Source organism: Leptonychotes weddellii, chromosome 3 (assembly GCF_054177405.1).
Source record: "Leptonychotes weddellii isolate Sample4059 chromosome 3, ASM5417740v2, whole genome shotgun sequence".
Taxonomy (NCBI): domain Eukaryota; kingdom Metazoa; phylum Chordata; class Mammalia; order Carnivora; family Phocidae; genus Leptonychotes; species Leptonychotes weddellii.
The window spans coordinates 4,155,733-4,172,877 of record NC_138371.1 but is presented as its reverse complement, the minus strand read 5'-3'; the positions used below and the strand labels follow the sequence as shown (position 1 = coordinate 4,172,877).

Below are 17,145 nucleotides of genomic sequence, written 5' to 3'. Positions count from 1 at the left end.
GAGGAGCTTCTGAAAAAGCAGGTGCTAGGGTGGGGCCTGGGAGTCTGCATTCCTAATGAGCTCCTGGGCCATGCTGCTCTTGGTCTGAGAACCACACTCAGGAGGATCTGTGTCCTTCCACACTTCAGCTCCTGAGATGTCACTTTGGGCTTTTTTCTGGAATTGGGTAGAGCAGCCTGGGAATAGTTTTCCTTTATGACATTCAAAGTGTGCCCAGTTCGGATAACAGCATAAAATCGGTATCATTTTTTAAGGTAGAAATATATTTTCTGAAGCAAAATCTCTCATCTCTGTGGACCACTTGTTTGTTGCGTGGCTCACTTACGTGTTTCAGTAGATGATCTTGGGACTGCCCCATGCTTGTGGGATCAGGGTCAGGTCGGTTGTTGGTAGCAGAGCCCCGGTTCCTACCTCTGCTGGGCTCCCCAGGACCACTGGAGTGCTGTGGGAAAAGTGCATTCTCTCAAGCCCCAGCCCCAGGCTTTCAGAATCAAAATACAAATACTTTGAAGCTTCTATTTTTAAAAAGCTCCATGGGTGATTCTGGTAATTGGCCAGATTTGGTCAATTTGGCCGAATCTGGCCTATGCACTTAAAATCTTGTGCTATGAACACCTTCTATTAAAACAATTTGAACTTAATTGGTTCTAAACTAAAATAATTAGAGGAAAATTTAAAACAAAACAAACCTGATCTCTCTGAAGATCTGCATCCAACAAACGAATTCACTCACAGAAGTTGGATGGGCCGCGCTTTAGAGAAAGGCACTGAATCATGATTTTGAGTCTAAAATTGGTATGACCAGGAAATCACTAATTCTGATGTTGAGCAGCTGATCCGTATCATCCGGTACACGATGGGACTGTTCCGTTGCGGCCCCGTGTCCTGTGCAGTGGTGAAGGCCAGCCTTCCTCCGCTGGGCCTCTTCAGGGGTCGGCACGCCCTCCGATGTCTCGTCTAGAAGCTTTGATCTGTGTTGATCGTAGAGCTTCACCATGACGGTTGGCTGCCATTTGTGGTCGTTTTTCCCTTCCGTGGATATGTTACTAGCGGTGGCTCCTGTAGGGTCCATCTTGCTGGGACTGAGGCTTTTCCCAAAAGCAGGTCTTCCGTCTTCACCTCTGCCCCACCTAGAGACGGTGTCGCGTCAGCGTCTGTTTAGGGTTGCATTGCGTGGCTCCCAAGGATCTGCTCCACCCTCGTTTCCTCTTGCGTATTGTTTTGTAGGGTGCTTCCGTCTTCCGCGTAGCAGGGCACCAGCTAGCTGCTCTCGGTGCTGAGGGCCACCGCGCGCAAGCACGTGGGCGTCTAGACTAACTCGTGCTGGCTTCTGGGGTCCGCAGTCCGAGGTGGTGTTCACCTGACTTGTTTATTCCTAGGGAATGTCACTAGTGCGTCTGGGTCTCAGATGGCCAGCGGCATCAGCCTGGGCTCCTTCGGCAGCCGGCAGGACGGCATGCAGCAGCGCTCCTACTCTGTCTCCAGTGCCGACCAGTGGAGTGAGGCTACGGTCATTGCAAACTCGGCCATCAGCAGTGGTAAGAGAGGGTTCAGCCCCCCGGACCCGAGGCCCCCTCGCGGTCCTCGGTGTGAGCCAGGGCCCGGATGCGGCGCCCTCACTGGGCTCACTCTGCGTGCCGGCCCCGTGGCGCAGCCGCGTGAGCAGGGCGCATGTCACCTTTCATCTGCGGAGCGTTTGGTCCTTGACCGAGGTTTCACTCGCATCCTCCCGTGTGGCCCTGCGGTCAGGGAGGAGCAGGTTGCCTGCCAGATGTGGGAAGCGAGGCTGCACACCCATGGTCCCGTGACAGGGAGGCGAGAAACAACGCAGAGCCCGTGTCCCGGTCACGCTTCCCTGGGGGCCACGCCCACACCTCCACCAGCAGTGCACGTGTTACCTGGTCTCGGGGTGCGTGTCTTTGCTTTTTCCGTCCAAGGAAAACACAGTTCATTCTCCTTACCAGTTTTCCAAAATTCCCGATGCACCTTCCAAATTTGGAGAGTTCCCCTGTCACCCCTTTTCGGTGAGCGTGGGCAGCCTTTGGGGAGACGCGTGCGGACGTCGGAAGCCGCCTGGGTGTTTGTGTGGAGTCGTGAACGACATGCTCTCGAGGCGGCACGCTGTGCTGTGGGGTTCTGTCTGTGGCCTGTTCACCGGTATTTAATGGAATTCCCACTGTTGTATGTCATCTATCAGACAGGGTTTTAGAGTAATTTCAGCATAATTTGTTCTAATTGAAAGATTGAGCATCAGGTCTTCCCTGTAGACCCACCAGCTGCTGCAGCAGGACGTTTGCTGTGGGTAAACATAATCCTTATTTCTAGTTGCTCCCATCCCTCTGGCAGACCCTGCCAAGTGAGGGCTTTCATGAGGACGGCTCCAGACTGGGGGCGGAGGAGAAACGGAGTCCGTCCAGGCAGCACCCAGGGGCGCCGCGGCAGTGTGGGTCTGCAGGCGCATGGCACGGCGTGCATGGACAGAGCACGGCCCCCGTGCCCGGCACGCGCCCACCTCCGGGGCCCCTTCCCCACCCAGAGGAGGATGCTTGGCAGCCGGTGTCCCCCTCCAACTCTTCTGGGCTTTACGCCCGTTGTCTGAGGTCCTGGGGATGCCCTGAGAACCCCAGCGAACTGGGTTCTGGCTCCCTGACACGAAGCACCCAGAGTGTGGTCCCTTGGAAGGTGATGTCTGAGTGTTCACAGCTGTCGCCTGGCCTGGAAGCCCCTGTGCTCAGTCAGCACCTGCACCCCCAGCCCGGTGGCCTGAGGCATGGGTGTGCTTGCTTCCCTCCTTGTGTGGTTTGGGTGTGAGCACAGGACCTGCTCGGGGAGGCCTCTGTAGCTGTTGTCGTTTTAAGAGGAACGAGCAGTTCACGTAATTACCGCATCGAGGTGCTTCTTCAGTCAGTACCACTAGCCAGCCGGGCTTATCCTGTGGCCGCCTTTCTGCGGAGGTGTTTCCAGAGTCCGTTGTGCACACGGCCTTGGCCCCCCCCTTGTCAAGCAGGGACCTTCTAGAACTTTCCTCCTCCCAGTGCATCATGGAGCCACCAGCCTGAGGAGGCCGACAGGGTTGGAGTTCTGCTCCTTTTGTGCTGTGGGAGTTTTATTTGGGGAGAAGGGGGATATAAAAGGAAGTTTCTGAGAGAGACCATCACCCCCAATCTTTGCCTCCCCTCTACTCAGAATATTTTATGGGAGTACTTGGGTGTCTCATCGCTTAAGCGTCTGACTCCTGATCTCAGCTCACGTCTTGATCTCAGGCTCATGAGTGCAAGCCCCGCGTTGGGTTCCACGCTGGGGGTGGAGCCTACTTTAAAAAAAAATAGAATATTTTATAGAAAAGGCATGGGAAGTGGCATATTCATCTAAATCCGTTCTGTGCAAACCTTCCTTCTGCGCACTTACCTCTTTGATACAGACTCGCTAGGCAACCATGCCTCCACCCCACATCACAGCTCTGTGTCCAGCTAGGCACGTGTGCGATGGGGACTCCACAGCACCAAAGCTTGGGACTCCATTACTTCCAGACCCATGGTTTGGTTGGAAGTGGCATTCCACAGAAGATGTTTGCATTGGTCTCTACACACACATTTATAAAGTTCCTATAAGAGACTCCACTTGCCTACATACGAATGCTGTTTTTATATTTACCCAGTGATTTCTCATCTGTTCACACCCTCGAGTGTCCCTTCTTCATTCATATAGCACGCTCGGTAGAAACTAGTTAGGCTCCCTGACGCCACAGAGCCTGAGCCCCGAACCCGGGAGGTGAGGAGCTCCATTCTGGCCCCATGTCAGCCCCATGCCGTGGGACAAGGACCGAGAACTTGTGGGGAAGCCCGGGCTGAGATGGTGCAGGTAGTTGAGGGACGGATAGTCCATCAAGGAAAACTTCCCAAAGAGAATCAAATTTGAGCAATGCTTACAGACCCGGATAGATTTTTTTTTTTGGTGCCAAACCACAAGAGGAAGTCATTATAACCATTGAGGCAATTTGGACAAGGGCTTGGGGAGGAAGGAAAGGGGAAATGCAACAGTCAGGGAGTGGAGGTGACCTGAAGGGGCCGATGGGAGTGTGCGTGGCAGACGGGGAGAGTGCAGAATGGCAACATGAATTAGCATCTTAATTTTAAGGCTTAGAGCTGGCCTTGCTTAAATAGCAAAGATCTGGAAAGACAGCAGAGCGCTGCACAGGAGGAGAATTCCTATAGTTTTCCATGATCCTTCTTTGTTCCTCTCTTTTCTGAGGGTTGATGGTACATCACAACCAAGGTATGGTTGAAAAGGGAAACGACAGCAGTAATAATAATGGGAGCTAATATTTACGGAGGGCTTCATGTGGATGATCTCATTTGATCTTCAGGGAGTAGATAACTGATGTTAGCTTGACGGGGTGGGGAGACGCGCGTACGTATCGCTTGTCTAAAGTCACCCTCCGGGAGGGGCTGCAGTGCAAACCTGAGGACACGTCAGTGCTTCTCGAGATGTGCTTCCCGGACCAGCAGTAGCTGCCGCCGCTGGCACTGAAAGCTGGTTACAGGTGCACATTCCTAGTCTCATCCCAGACCCACTGGCCCTGAAACTCAGGGCTGGGCCCCAACAACCTGTGTGTGAACAAGCCCTCCGTGCGATGATGTTGCATGCTGACGTGTGAGAAGCACGGCTCTGGCATCTGGCAGCCCCTGGGAGTTGGCTAGAAATGCAGCCACCCAGGCTGTGCCAAGACTTGCTCGGTGGGAGCCGCATGTTACCGGGACCCCCCCGGTACTCTGGTCCACCTGGGCATTGAGAAGCCTTGTCCCCACCTACAGTGAGGGTAACATCCTGGCTTCCTGCTGCTTAGCACCCTCCCTGCCTTCCGTGATCCATTAAGTCGCCAGACCAGAGCAATTTTTAATGAACATCAGGGCATCGGATCTGACAGGCGACTTCAAGAAAACGCGTTTATGAATGGATTTCCGGACCTCAACTTGGGCATCAACATTCCCTGCTGTGCTGGAAAATAATCACAAAAGAAACAAACATGATTAAGAGCTTTCTGTCATGCTTTTTTTTCTTTTCAAGTTGCAGTTGATACAAATCCCACCCTCTTTTTTTTTTTTAATCATTTTATCCCCACCCCCCACCCCGCCGCAAGTATCTGGTTTGGATGTCAGAATCATAAAAGCTTACACTGTGCTAGCAGCAGGGACAGGGAGAAGCTAAGCCGCTTTTGAATCCAGATGTCCCTGAATTGGTGAATTTGCCTTCCCATTGTCATACACTTTTATTAGAAAACATAATAATAAAAACATCGGGACTCAATTTTTTCTCTGCCCCTTCGTCCACACTAAAGACTTTTGAGAGAGGCTCCAGAGAACTTTTGAAAGGCTTCCCCTCTCTACGCACAGGTACTCTGGGCGGGGGGGGGCGGTTATCTCTTTAAAGCAGCTGTGGGCAACTTCTAATTAGATAGATTACTTTGTAGTGTGAAAAACTACAAAACAGGAGGTTCTGGTTAAATTAAGGAGGGGAGGAGAAGAAGAATCCATTCTGTGAAATGGAATGCCCCACTGCTTTTATGACTATTACTGTTGTAAGGTTTTACATTAAGTACCTGAAGTTTAAAATTAAATGTCTAATATAATTTGGCGTTGCTAACATGAGACCCGCATCTGCCCTTAGAGGAAATCCAGACAGCTCAGTTCGGGGTTTCAAATTGCTGTCTGCTGGCTCTCGAGCAGCACGGAGGGTTGGGTCCCTCTTCGGCTAAGCACCACATGCTGCTCGGCATAATTTTTTAAATGCAGAAACATATCATCTTCGGCTTCTGCATTGGAATAGGCTGTTCCCGTAGTACATGAAAAATTAATTTTTTTACATTTTTCCTCACTCTCCTAAGTGTTTGACAGAAGTAATTTTTGCAGCAAGAGGGAATAAAAACTGGTGGCTGTAAATTCCTGTCCTGCAACCTCTTGTGTAGATTCTTTATGGACCCAGAATTGATCTACACGTCAGACCCTGTTGTGGTTTAAACTGTTTATCACCATAATGGCAGCTGTGAGCCTGTGAACATCAACTTATAATCCCGGGTGAAAGAAATTGTTGTTTGCAGTCAATGAAGAGGCAGCTTAGCTTTATTGACAGATTCAGAACAATTATCTCTGCAACAACTATTGGCTGAGAGTTTTCGTGAGTCTTATGGGAGCCTGTAATTTTTTTTTTTTGATTAATCATTTTCTCTATAGGTAATTTTCTCTAGAAGCGTTAGCCAAGAGTTCGCATTGCTGTGGGTATAGCAGGGGACCCCAGGGGGCCGTTTGTAGATACTTGGTTGTCCTATCTTGCTCCAAGGCAAAATGCGTTTTTAGATGCAGCACACCTGTGCCAAGGGCGAGAGCTGATGCCGTGGACCGTGTGTGTCAGTCCAGGCACGCTCCTGAGCATCTCAGCGAGCCAGGCAGGCCTGCCACCCCGTCTCCCTCCCGTGCCAGCCTCAACTGGTTGGTTGTTGCCCTGGCAGCCCCGCTCCCCCCACACCCCACCCCCGCCTCGGCTGTCAGGTCGTCCTGATGGCCCCACTCCAACAGTTCATCCTTGCTGCCCTGGCTGGCCATCACCGTGAATATTGCATTGCTTCAGATGACTAAAGCATTTCTCTTCGACCCTCCCTCAGCCTGCCTCCACCCCTGGCCAGCGGATAGCCTTGTGGCTGCCAAGTGCACACACCACGCTCAGCTTTCTCCATGAAGGTGCGTGTGCGTGGGCATCTCCCAACAGTTTCATCCTGCGTCTTCCCGCTGGAATCCACCAGAGCCTGTTATTGGACCGTTGGTCCTGAATCTGAAGCCTTTGAGCTTTTTAAACTTTTAAATAGTTTTTCTCACTCTGAACATTTTTTTTTTGCATGGCGGTGTTAATGATAAAGGCTGGACACACACGTTTCCGCCCTGCTGCTTGTGCGCTCCGCACTTCCTCTGTTTTTCCTGTCCTGGGTGCAGGAGGGGGCCGGCCCGGGGATGGTCAGAGAGGGTGCTGGGACCGGCTGCGGGGATGTTTACAAGTCTGAGCTCTTTTTTCTCTCCTTGGATATTATGCTGACAATTTTGGCGTGTCGCCGGCAGGTGGTGGTAGTGTGATACAGACCAGGAGGCTTAATTTGTAGGAGGGTTTTTGTGGAGGAGGAAAGAAGGTCAAGGTGGGGACTGCCTTTGTTGTCAGCGGCCTCTCTGTGTCGGGAGCTTGACATCTAATGTTCATTTTCTGAGAATCACTGTCGCTATTTGATAACTGAGGTTCAGAAAGGCTGAGAAACCCAAGACTCTTAATAATTAGCGAAAATTCAAACCCAGGTCTTTCTGATGCCAAAGCTTGTACTTTCCCTCTCTGCCATTTTTTTTAAAGAGGACATGAATGCTTAATGTTAAAACATTGTATCATAAAAGTTGTTTATCTTTATAAAGCTTGCTTTTAAAGGAAATAACGTTTTCCCTTCTCTGGTTTCTCCTGAACTTTTCCCTTTATCATCAGTTCCTCCCCGATCCTGGCTGGCATTCAAAAACCATTCCCTGGGGTTTGTCATCAACCTTCAGCTTTGCGCAGTGTTAAAGGGCCCGTGGGCTCTCATCTCTCAAAGCTGGACACCCTGTCTCAGCGGCTGAGGTCTGCTCCCCTCACTGGACCGGTCGGCCTAATTAAAGGGATGACCCCGGTTCCCTCTGTGCTCAGAGCCTGCTTTCCTTTCTCTGCATGTGGCCAAGGAGAAAGCAGAAGCTTCCTAGGGTAACTGGCCACAGGGGGGAAAAGGTGTATTTTTTTTTCCCCTCTCAATCAAAACGTTGTTACTTTGTACTTTATCTCCTTAGTTCCTTCCTGCAAGCTATTTCTAGCAGCAGGTGCTGACCAGAGAAAACACTGCCCCCAATATCAGAACAGGGAGCTGTGGATTTCATGCTTGAAGGCCAGCAGCTCTCATTTTGCCCAGCAGAAGTCTAGAAATCACTGTAAACGGATGGCAGAGAGGGATACTGTTGGCAGTTGCTGTAGAGTCTCTCAGCCCTCTCGGGCCCTCAGTATCTTCTTCTGGATCGCTGGTTCTCAACCAGGGGTAGTTTTGTCCCCTCTCCCCACACCCCGGGAACATTTGGCCATGTCTGGAGACATTTGGGGTTGTCACAGCTAAGGGGCAGAGGGGTGTGCTGCTGATTTCTAGGATCAGAGAGGCTGCTAACTTCAACCCCACAGGACAGCCTCCCGCCCCAAAAAGTGATTCAGCCCCACAGGACAGCCTCCCGCCCCAAAAAGTGATCCCACCCAAAATGTCAGTAGTGCCAAGGTTGACATACTCTGATCTAGGCAGTGACAACTTCAGGTCTCTGGTCCCTTCTAACAGCCACTGGCGCTGCACTCCCTCATGAATTAAATAATCCTTCCCAGAGAGAAGGAAGCCTGCTCCTTTCCTTCCCGGAGGGAATTCCTGCCACCAGCCCCAGGCAGTGTCTCCTCCCTGTGAGACTTTGAGCTTCCGCTCAGACCTGCTCCCCCAGCCCTCCCCCCCACAGAAGCTGGAGGCTAGTCACTTCCACTCTGTCTTGCTGCCCTCAACAGCTCTGATGTTCCCTGGCATCCGGCAAACACTCGCCACTTGCCGGGCACAAGGGCCCCACAAGACGGGGACCTAGAATGATCCCCACCCAGCTGGCCGGGGCTGGACTACGTCTCAGGCACTGAGAGCACTGTGAGAGGGAGGGAAGGCCCCAGCAAGCCCGGGATGGCCTTGGCCGTTGGCAGGCGTCATGTTGGTACCCTCCAGATTGAGAGGCCACAGAGTGAAACAGAGAGCTGATCACCCGCATTCAGGGGTGCGGCGGGGTATCCAGCCTTAGTGGGGCTGACCCAGACGGTGCTCGTCGACGTAGCTGTGTCCTGAGAGAACGGGAGGCTTCGGACCACCTCCTGTGCTCACCTCTCCCCATACTTCACTGGACCTGCTGGGTGCTGTTGTGGGGCCACCTTTGGGAGGTGTCCAGAGCTGTGGATGGGGATGTAGAGAGGAGTCTGAAACGCACATCAGATAGAGAGGGACTGAGGAACTGGGAGGGCAGGAACCTCACAAACCTGGCTGCACGTCTTAGGCTTGAGGATGCTTTTTAGAAACCCCAGTTCTTGGGGCCGAGGGCTGGCGATGTGCTTCCTCTGGCCAGGGGTACACCTGAGCACCAGAATGTTCCCCAGGAGTTTCTAACGTGCATCCGAAGTTGAGATCCACTCTGCAACAGGGGTGTGAACAGGTATGCATGAACCATGGCCGCGATGAGAGATGGGAGCCTTACTCTGTGGACGAGCCTGTTGAACTAGGGGCAGTGACTCCGTGTTGCGGGAAGGATCATTGTGACAGTTTTGACACAAAGTAGCATAACATGACACAGCATAATTCGAAATGATTGTTTCCAACTTTTTCTTCTCGCCTCTTTTACTTGCTTACTCACCTGATGACCCTGTTTTCCCTTTACCAGGGAAATAGGGGAAGGCACTCGGTCACTGCCCATGCCCAGACCCACCCCAGCTGCACCTGCGGCTGCCGAGACTGCTCTGCTTCCTGCTTGCACGAGGGACGAGGTGCCCCTGCCCTTGGCCGGTGTCCTCCCTTCCACCTCTGGACCCATCAGCTCTCCACGTCCAGAGGACTCTGCTCCTGTGTTCCTCCTGTCTCCTTCCTGTGCCCCTAGGCCGTCCCCAGTTGTCAGATCCTGCCTGGGAGCGTGCACACCTGCCCTGACATCTCTCCTCCTGGCCCCAGCCACGGCCCTCAGCAGCTCCCGCCTTGGTCCGCTCTCCTTCTGAGCGCACCTGCCCAGGACAGCTGTCTATACTCCCCAGTTACTCCCAGCCATGTTCTCTCTGACCCGTCCCAGTCATCCTCCATCCCAGCCCTTCTGGAACACTGCTCTCATCTGTGGCCAGACCCTTCCCCTGCCAACCCCGGGGTGCTCCTTGGTCCCCTTCATAATCTTGCTGGAAACTCTTCTCTTGGCTTCTCCCATGACGCGGTCTCTGCGTTTTCCTGCTGTTTTCTTGGTTATGTCTCAGAATCATCGTCTTCTACTTCAGACCTCAGATCCTTGATGTTGCTCTGGACACAGTCTTCTCTCCTCACTGCATGCCCCCATCTCCCCAAGTGGGCCTAGCCATCTATCTAGACACGGAGGACGCCCAAGTTCGTATGCCCCGCTGGGCCACGCTCTCCTCCATTGAACACGTGTAACCAGCCACCTGCTCGAAGGGCTGGTGGCCAGCTCACCCTTAGCAATTCCAAAGGGGACTCCAGATTTCAGTCTGCCACCCACCATCTCATCCTCCCGGGGGCTCAGGCCACACACACAGTTTCTCGTACCTTCACCTCGCTGAATCCACTCATACGGCTAGTTCTCTGCGCCCTCTTCCTGAGTGCACACCAGGCTGCCCACTGACCTGCCCCTCCTCTGCCCACAGCTCCCACTGGGGCTCGGCCTTGTCCGCCCTGTTTTGTCTCCCGCCGTGTGTCTTTGCTTCCCTGAGGTTGGCCAGACTCATCTTCTAAAGAAAACAAACATGAATCAGATTGCCACGCCCCCCACATGACACTGCCGTGGCCTCCTCCCTGCACACAGGCTGTGTTCCTGATGTTTTATTTCTGGCTGACAAGGCCCCAGCTGGTCTGGCCCCTGATGTGTCTTTATCCCATGTCCCCCCTGCCCCTCCCGTCTCCCTGTCCTTGGCCAGCCCGCGGCTCTGCTCAGAGCTGGGTGAGCCCTGCATGTCCACGTCCCCCCAACGGCTCCTGTTTCCCTTTCAAGCCCCTGCCCAGACTTCCTTCTCCTCTTGGCTTTCTTGGGACCTAGCTCACAGCGTGTACTTGCTTGTTTGTCTCCCTGCCCCTGCCACTTTCTAGCCAGTCACCATGTGGGATTGTGTGAAGTCATCCCGTCTTGTTTTCTTGTTTGACTTCTCTTGCAAGAAAGTTAACTCCACAAGGAGAGAGTCTTCAGAGTCTTACTGTCTCCATCCTCGGGTGCCAGGGGCCACGCCCTGCACGCTGTCCCAGTGTTTGCTCCCCAAACTGCTGGTCTTGCTCATGATCCTTGAATGAGCACACATGGATGGCACCAGAACACCCCCAGAGTAGAACGGGCCCCACGTGACGGGGCGGCATGGTGGGCTTGCAGGAGCTCCAAGGCCTCTGCCCATCCCCTGTGATAAGATTAGTTGAGTTTTTAAGATTTCTCTTCTTAAACAAAATGCTTGGCATGGTGCTCCAGAAACTGTTGGCTAACAGAGCTGATGCCCCTCACCTAGGACAGAGTATGTTGCCAAGATGTATCCAGGCGCTAGCAGGGAACATTCACGGTGGACCGTCAGAAGCATGTGCATGTTTGTACAGTGACCAGTTAGAGTTTACAACTGAGTTTCCTGCCTTCAGTTATCTCAACCCATTTGGGAATCACAAGCAAAGTCAGTGCTGAATTGAGGAATAATCTAAATTAGGTGTACTTCACAGCAATTATTTCATTTTCTGTTTAACTTCATATATTTCACAAATACTTATTGACCACTTACTTTGTACCGGCCCTGGTGGGAGAGCAGGGATCCACACACAATTCCTGGTCTATGGAGGGGAAGGGAAAAGAGGCAGGTAATCATTGAGTGAACACATTGAAATATGCTTCGTCAAGTGGTGAGAAGTAGATTGAGGGTAAGGGGCGGCTAAGACATGCATGTTTGGGTTCTGAAATCAGGTCTGGCGTTAAATGTGTAAATTACTAAGTATTTTTCCAACGGAAACTATGAAAGCAGATTATGCATTCGTTCATTCACTCATTTAGCAAATACACAATAAGCACTTTACCATGTGGGGGGTCCGTGCCCCCACATGTATTTGGAAGTGACCCCAAGGAAGACAGATTCATTCATTGGACCTTAAATGCTAATAAGAACCAGGAGGCTAGAGGGTGTGTGTGCATTGGTGCGGAAGCAAGAGTGTGTGCAAAGTCCGAGGAGGTACAAGGCGTCAGGGAGCGCTGTGGGATGACAAAGAGGAAGAGCGGGGGGTGAGGCATCGAGGTTGGAAGGAGAGTTCAAGTTCAGTCATGAAGGATAAGAGCAAGGATCCTACAAGGCTTGGGATTGACCCTGGGCCGTTGGGCGCCCCTGTGGTTTTCAGGAGGAGAGGGACGTGATTTTACGAGCTGCCTCTCAGGCCAGCAGGGGTCCTCGCCTCACTCGTGGGGAAGTAGGGCAGAGCTGTGCTAGGAGAGGGACACCCAAGTCCAGACAGGTCACGATTCTCCAGGAAGTCTAGAAGTCTTCTCTGGAAGTGACACTGAGATGTGCGTTTCTCATCCCCTGGGTATTTTTAGTAACATCATTTCACATTGGCCTCAACACAACAAGTTGTTAAAATTTTAAAGCTTCCTAAAATGTAGAAGTCTAAAATTTTGTGAAATTATTTAGTGTTTTATTATTTTTGTTTATTAGTCCCTGTAGTTTTATTTGTGAACTCTTAATTCTAGGGTATTCTTTAAAAAAAAAAAAAAAAAAAAAGCAGCATTTACTACCCCAGCATCCAATCATATATAAAAATAGAGCAGTATAAAAAGATTTGTCAAAAAGATATGCTGTTACTCCAACTAGAAAGGTAACTTTCAGTGATCTTTTTTTTTTTTTTTGCCACATTAAAACATCTGATTTTCTAACATTGTATATTTTTAAGCAGTCTAGGGCTATTTCTCATGGTTTTATATCACCCTTGAGCCAGGAAAATATTCATTTTGTATTTCTGTGTTTTGCTCAGGTTCTCAGCCCATGAATCAAGTAGCTTAAAAAACTTCAGTGATACTGTCTTCTTGGTGACTTTGTTCATTATCAGAATAAAACTTGGTCAAATCTGTTTCAGTGTCTTCCATGCTCCCTACTATAGGATTTATAAGTACATGCAAAAACGGAAAGACCTAAAAGGCTTAAAACATTTTAGGTGCCAAGAAGAAAGAAAGGAGTGGAAGTAAGAGTGGGGAAGGAGTGGTTATAAAATATAAGTAATTGTGAGTTGGTTAGAAGGAGATGGATCAGGTAGATAGAGTGGATGGATGGATGGATGGATGGACGGACGGACAGACGAGACAGACTGGTGGGCAGATGGGTGGGTGGATGGATGAGGTAGGTAGGTAGATTGATAGATGATAGATAGATAGATAAAGATAAATAGAGTGGTTGGGTGGAAGGATGAGATGAGTAGGTAGTAAGTAGGGTGATAGATGGTGGGTAGATAGGTAGATAGATGATAGATACAGTTGACAGCTGTGTAGTGGTTGATCATCCTCAAACCCTCTGTATTTCCTCCTTTAGCTTTTGTATATTGCTTTGGTTTTGCATTCTTAAACTTCTCTCAATGAATATATCTTTTGTTACATCTTTGCTTTATTATCTGACAGAAAAGATTATTAACAGAAAGTGATATTAATTATACAATGATACTAAAAATTTTATATCATGAGGAAACAGATGGTTATTTTAAATGGCTTAAAATTTTATTCTTTTATACGAAGAAACATTTTAAACAAATGTAGTTATAAATGCTATTTTAATTGCTACATTATTTTTGCAGTGGGGTTTTTAAAATCTTACTACAGTTGCGGGGGGGAAAGTTTCTATGTATATTGCAGAGTTTCTTAAAATGTATACTTATTTACAGGAAAATCATTGTAATTGCATTTGAGATCCAGTGTGGGGGCAGGCATTGTTGATGAACGTGGTATGCAGTTCCCCCACCCCGGCTTGCCATCTGGTGAGGTTCGGGAGTTCTGCTCTCAACCGACTAGCTGGTCTGCAGCCTGTGGTTGAGCTCACAGCCTTGCCAGTTTTCAGATGGGCACTGTCTTTCTCACAGTGTTTGTAAATAAGTAGGCCCCAGCTGGACTCGAATCGTAACTGAGATAAGCATTACTACTTTAGAAATGTTTTCTGTCTGTAGTGTAATGAGAATCAGAATTACCTAATGTATTTCAAAACATCGAGCTCATTTTTCCAAGATCAGAAACTCCGTTTTCAGCCAGCTGTTGACTCTCATTTCATATCCAGCTTTTCATTAGTGCGAAAAGTCAAATAAACATCTCTGCTCCCCAAAACACAGGACCTCAGAAATCTTGTGACTGCTTTCCTTTGACATCAAAATGTCTGGGAAAGCCTGTGTCCAGAAACACTACTGCAGCATCCACGTGAGATGCCTTTATGGTGGGGATACAGAGGAAATTGAAGTCTGGGGGCACGTCAGCCCCTATCAATCAGAAGGCGGTGGCAGCGCCCGCCAGACATGTGGGTCAGGCCCCCAGATGAGATTTGTACTTCAGCGGCATCCATCCAGAGCACGCATTCTAGAAAAATTATCATCATATGATATCATCTAAAGGAGTCAAGGTGTGGGTTATTACCTGAGCCAGCACCTGGCTTTTATACACGACTTTCTGGGGGCACCAGCAAACTGTAAACCACAGTGTTAGCAACCAGGTCACATTAATACCAGTTCCTGGACAAGTAGTTGTTTCAAAAAAGAAATTATTTCATACAGTATTCCTTTTTTTCCTTAAAATTGTGTTACTGACAGTCTGTTTCTCATTTAAAAGATTCTTTGATTTCTAGACATGTGGATAATAGATGCACTAGTATAAAAGTGCTACCAGTAAATGGATGTGCTGTCTGTCCTGCGGCTAGAACGTGGTATCACGGTGTTGGTTTTGCGCCTGTCACCCCATTCTGGTAAGCCTGTGGCCTTCCCTCTGGCACGTGGCTAACTACCATTTCCGTTTGTTAATTTTTGCAATAATAACTTTGCATTTTTCCCTAATTACAAAACATCGTAGTTTAGAAAAATTGAAAATGCAGAGAAGCTTTTTGCTTTAAAAACAAACTCCCTACTCTAAGTTTTCAGTTTGGGGGGTATACACCCTTCCAGTTGTATCTGTATTCTTATTTATTTCCAAAGTTGGATTATATCGTAACTGACTTTAACTATAAATATGTTAACTTTCCACTCTATCTAAAAACAGTTCAGAAATTGGAAACAGCCTCTATGACCAGCAGTAGGGGACTAGTTAAATAAATCATGGTAAACCCCTGCAAGGAGATACTATGCAGCCGTGAAAATGTCTCTCCCTCTGGACAGACGTTCCTAGGTGTCCTTGTCCTGTGGAGGGGCTTGAGCCTTGCTCTCCTGTAGCCCACCCCAGCCATGCCCCTACCACTCCAGCGCCTTCTCACCTGCTGGGCTGAGAGACCTCCCCCCTTGTGCATGTGGCCTCCCCGCCTTGTGTCCTAGCAGAGACCACCTTATCCATGAGGCCCTGGTGACCCCCACCTAAAAGTGCCCCCACCCCTCTTCCCTGACTTACCTCCTCTGTACCCCTAATCACCTTTGTGATCTCCTCCTTTACTGTTTAATTTGTCATCTTCCACCACCAGAATGTGAGGGGGAAGACTCCGCCAAGGTTCCCAGGCCTAGAACAGGGTCTGCTGCCTGGGTCAGTATCCGCCCAGTTCAGTCAGGTTTTATGTAATGGGATGAACAGCTGAAGGTTATTATCTGCCACGTCGTCGCCCTGGATTGGGTGCTTTCTTTATATTGCTTATTAAATTTACTGTACAGCTCTGTGAAGTGGCACTGTTATCCTCATTTTTAAGTGAGAAAACGGAGTCTTAGGGAGTTTGAATACTTTGCCCAGGGTCACATAGCTGCCAAGGGTCATGTGTGAGGCAGGTGTGACCCACAGGTGGAAACCCGGGGCTGTGGGCGGGGCCACCTGTGTGCCTGTGTGTAAAAACCGCCTGAATGGAAAGAGTACAGACTTCTCCAAGATCAGAAGTGTTTTTCCCTGTTCTCTTTTCATCTTTCAGCAATAAATACATACTATTTATGGAAAAATGTGTTAAATAAAGTTAGTTCAAATAGGAATTCTGTAGTTAGAAAACACAAAGTAAGAGGTAAACATTTGCGAATTTCCACTTGTCAGTAGATATATTCAATTCGAAACCTTAATTTATCCCAAAACCAAGAGCAGTGAGTCTTTCTTTGTGGTAATAGAAGGTGGTCCTTGCCTGGCTATGGAAGGGAGAAGAGCTAGGGGTGGGCGTTTGGGGCCCTGGGGGGCAGCCATGGGAGAGCCGGGACACCTGCGTCCCCGCCCCCATTCTGCCACTTGCCACACAGTGAGGAAAATTAGAGATATGGAAAGACCTAACTGAAGACAGAGCAACTGGGTCAAATCAAATCGTGGGACACTGTGCAGAGCCTGCCCCGTCTCCTGGAGGGCAGACATCATTCCAGCAGTAAGTGGAATTGTTTGCAGACATCAAGTGGCTACAGTAGGGTGCGTCTCAGCTTAGAGTTTAATTATATTGAGCAGATCCACTTAAATCCCCCACGTAGCCAAGGCTATCTAGATCTGTTACTTTGAGCATGCGTAGTGAATTCCATTTTTGTGCCCATTTTGCATGAAGCTTGTACATGCATGCTCTCTTCACTAATACCAGCATCTCCTTTTCTCTTTTTCCCACTCAGCCTCATAAAATAAGAGCAAAATCTCTGTAGTCACCCTAGCTGCACGCACAGCACGCGTGCAGAGCCGAGCTGCCCCGGCCAGGCTGCCCCTCCCAGCCCTTGGGGTGTCCTCATCCCTCCAACAGCTGCACCTCCGAAGGTCAGGGTCTCAGGTCAAGCCAAATGACAAGGTGTGCTCGAAAGAGGGAGACCGCTTCCCCTGTGAAGAAGTGCCCCTGGGTCTAGAATGAGAAAACGAACTTGAATTTCACAGAAGAGAATACATAGATCCATTTCTTCCTTTTCTGTGGCCAGAGCCAGGGAGTCCGAGAGGACAGCGGAAGTAGCAATGGGGGCCGCTCCTGAGAGCCCTGGGCCGCCGGGAGTGGAGAGGGAGGTATTTACTGGTAAAAGCCAGTTGGGGCCAGAGCTTGAGACCGTGGAAGTGGGGTTAATGCCGGGGTCTGCATACAAGTGCAGTAAGAGACCCTTTCCGTCTCACACCCAGATGACCTGGAAGGCCTCACTTCCTGGGGTCCGCTCAGAGTTTCCTGTAGCCTGTGAGCCATGGAATCCCAAGGACTGGAGACAGCCGGTCC

At 49.9% G+C, this 17,145-nt stretch overlaps 1 protein-coding gene across 1 annotated transcript in view; it reads left to right on the top strand.

Annotated features, from left to right (window-relative positions):
- AGAP1 (ArfGAP with GTPase domain, ankyrin repeat and PH domain 1) overlaps positions 1-17,145 on the top strand; it is a 370,769-nt gene that overhangs the window by 214,020 nt on the left and 139,604 nt on the right. The window contains exon 13 of the mRNA XM_081815292.1: positions 1,380-1,538. Coding sequence (XP_081671418.1) covers positions 1,380-1,538 — 159 coding nt within the window. The remainder of the gene's footprint in view (positions 1-1,379; positions 1,539-17,145) is intronic.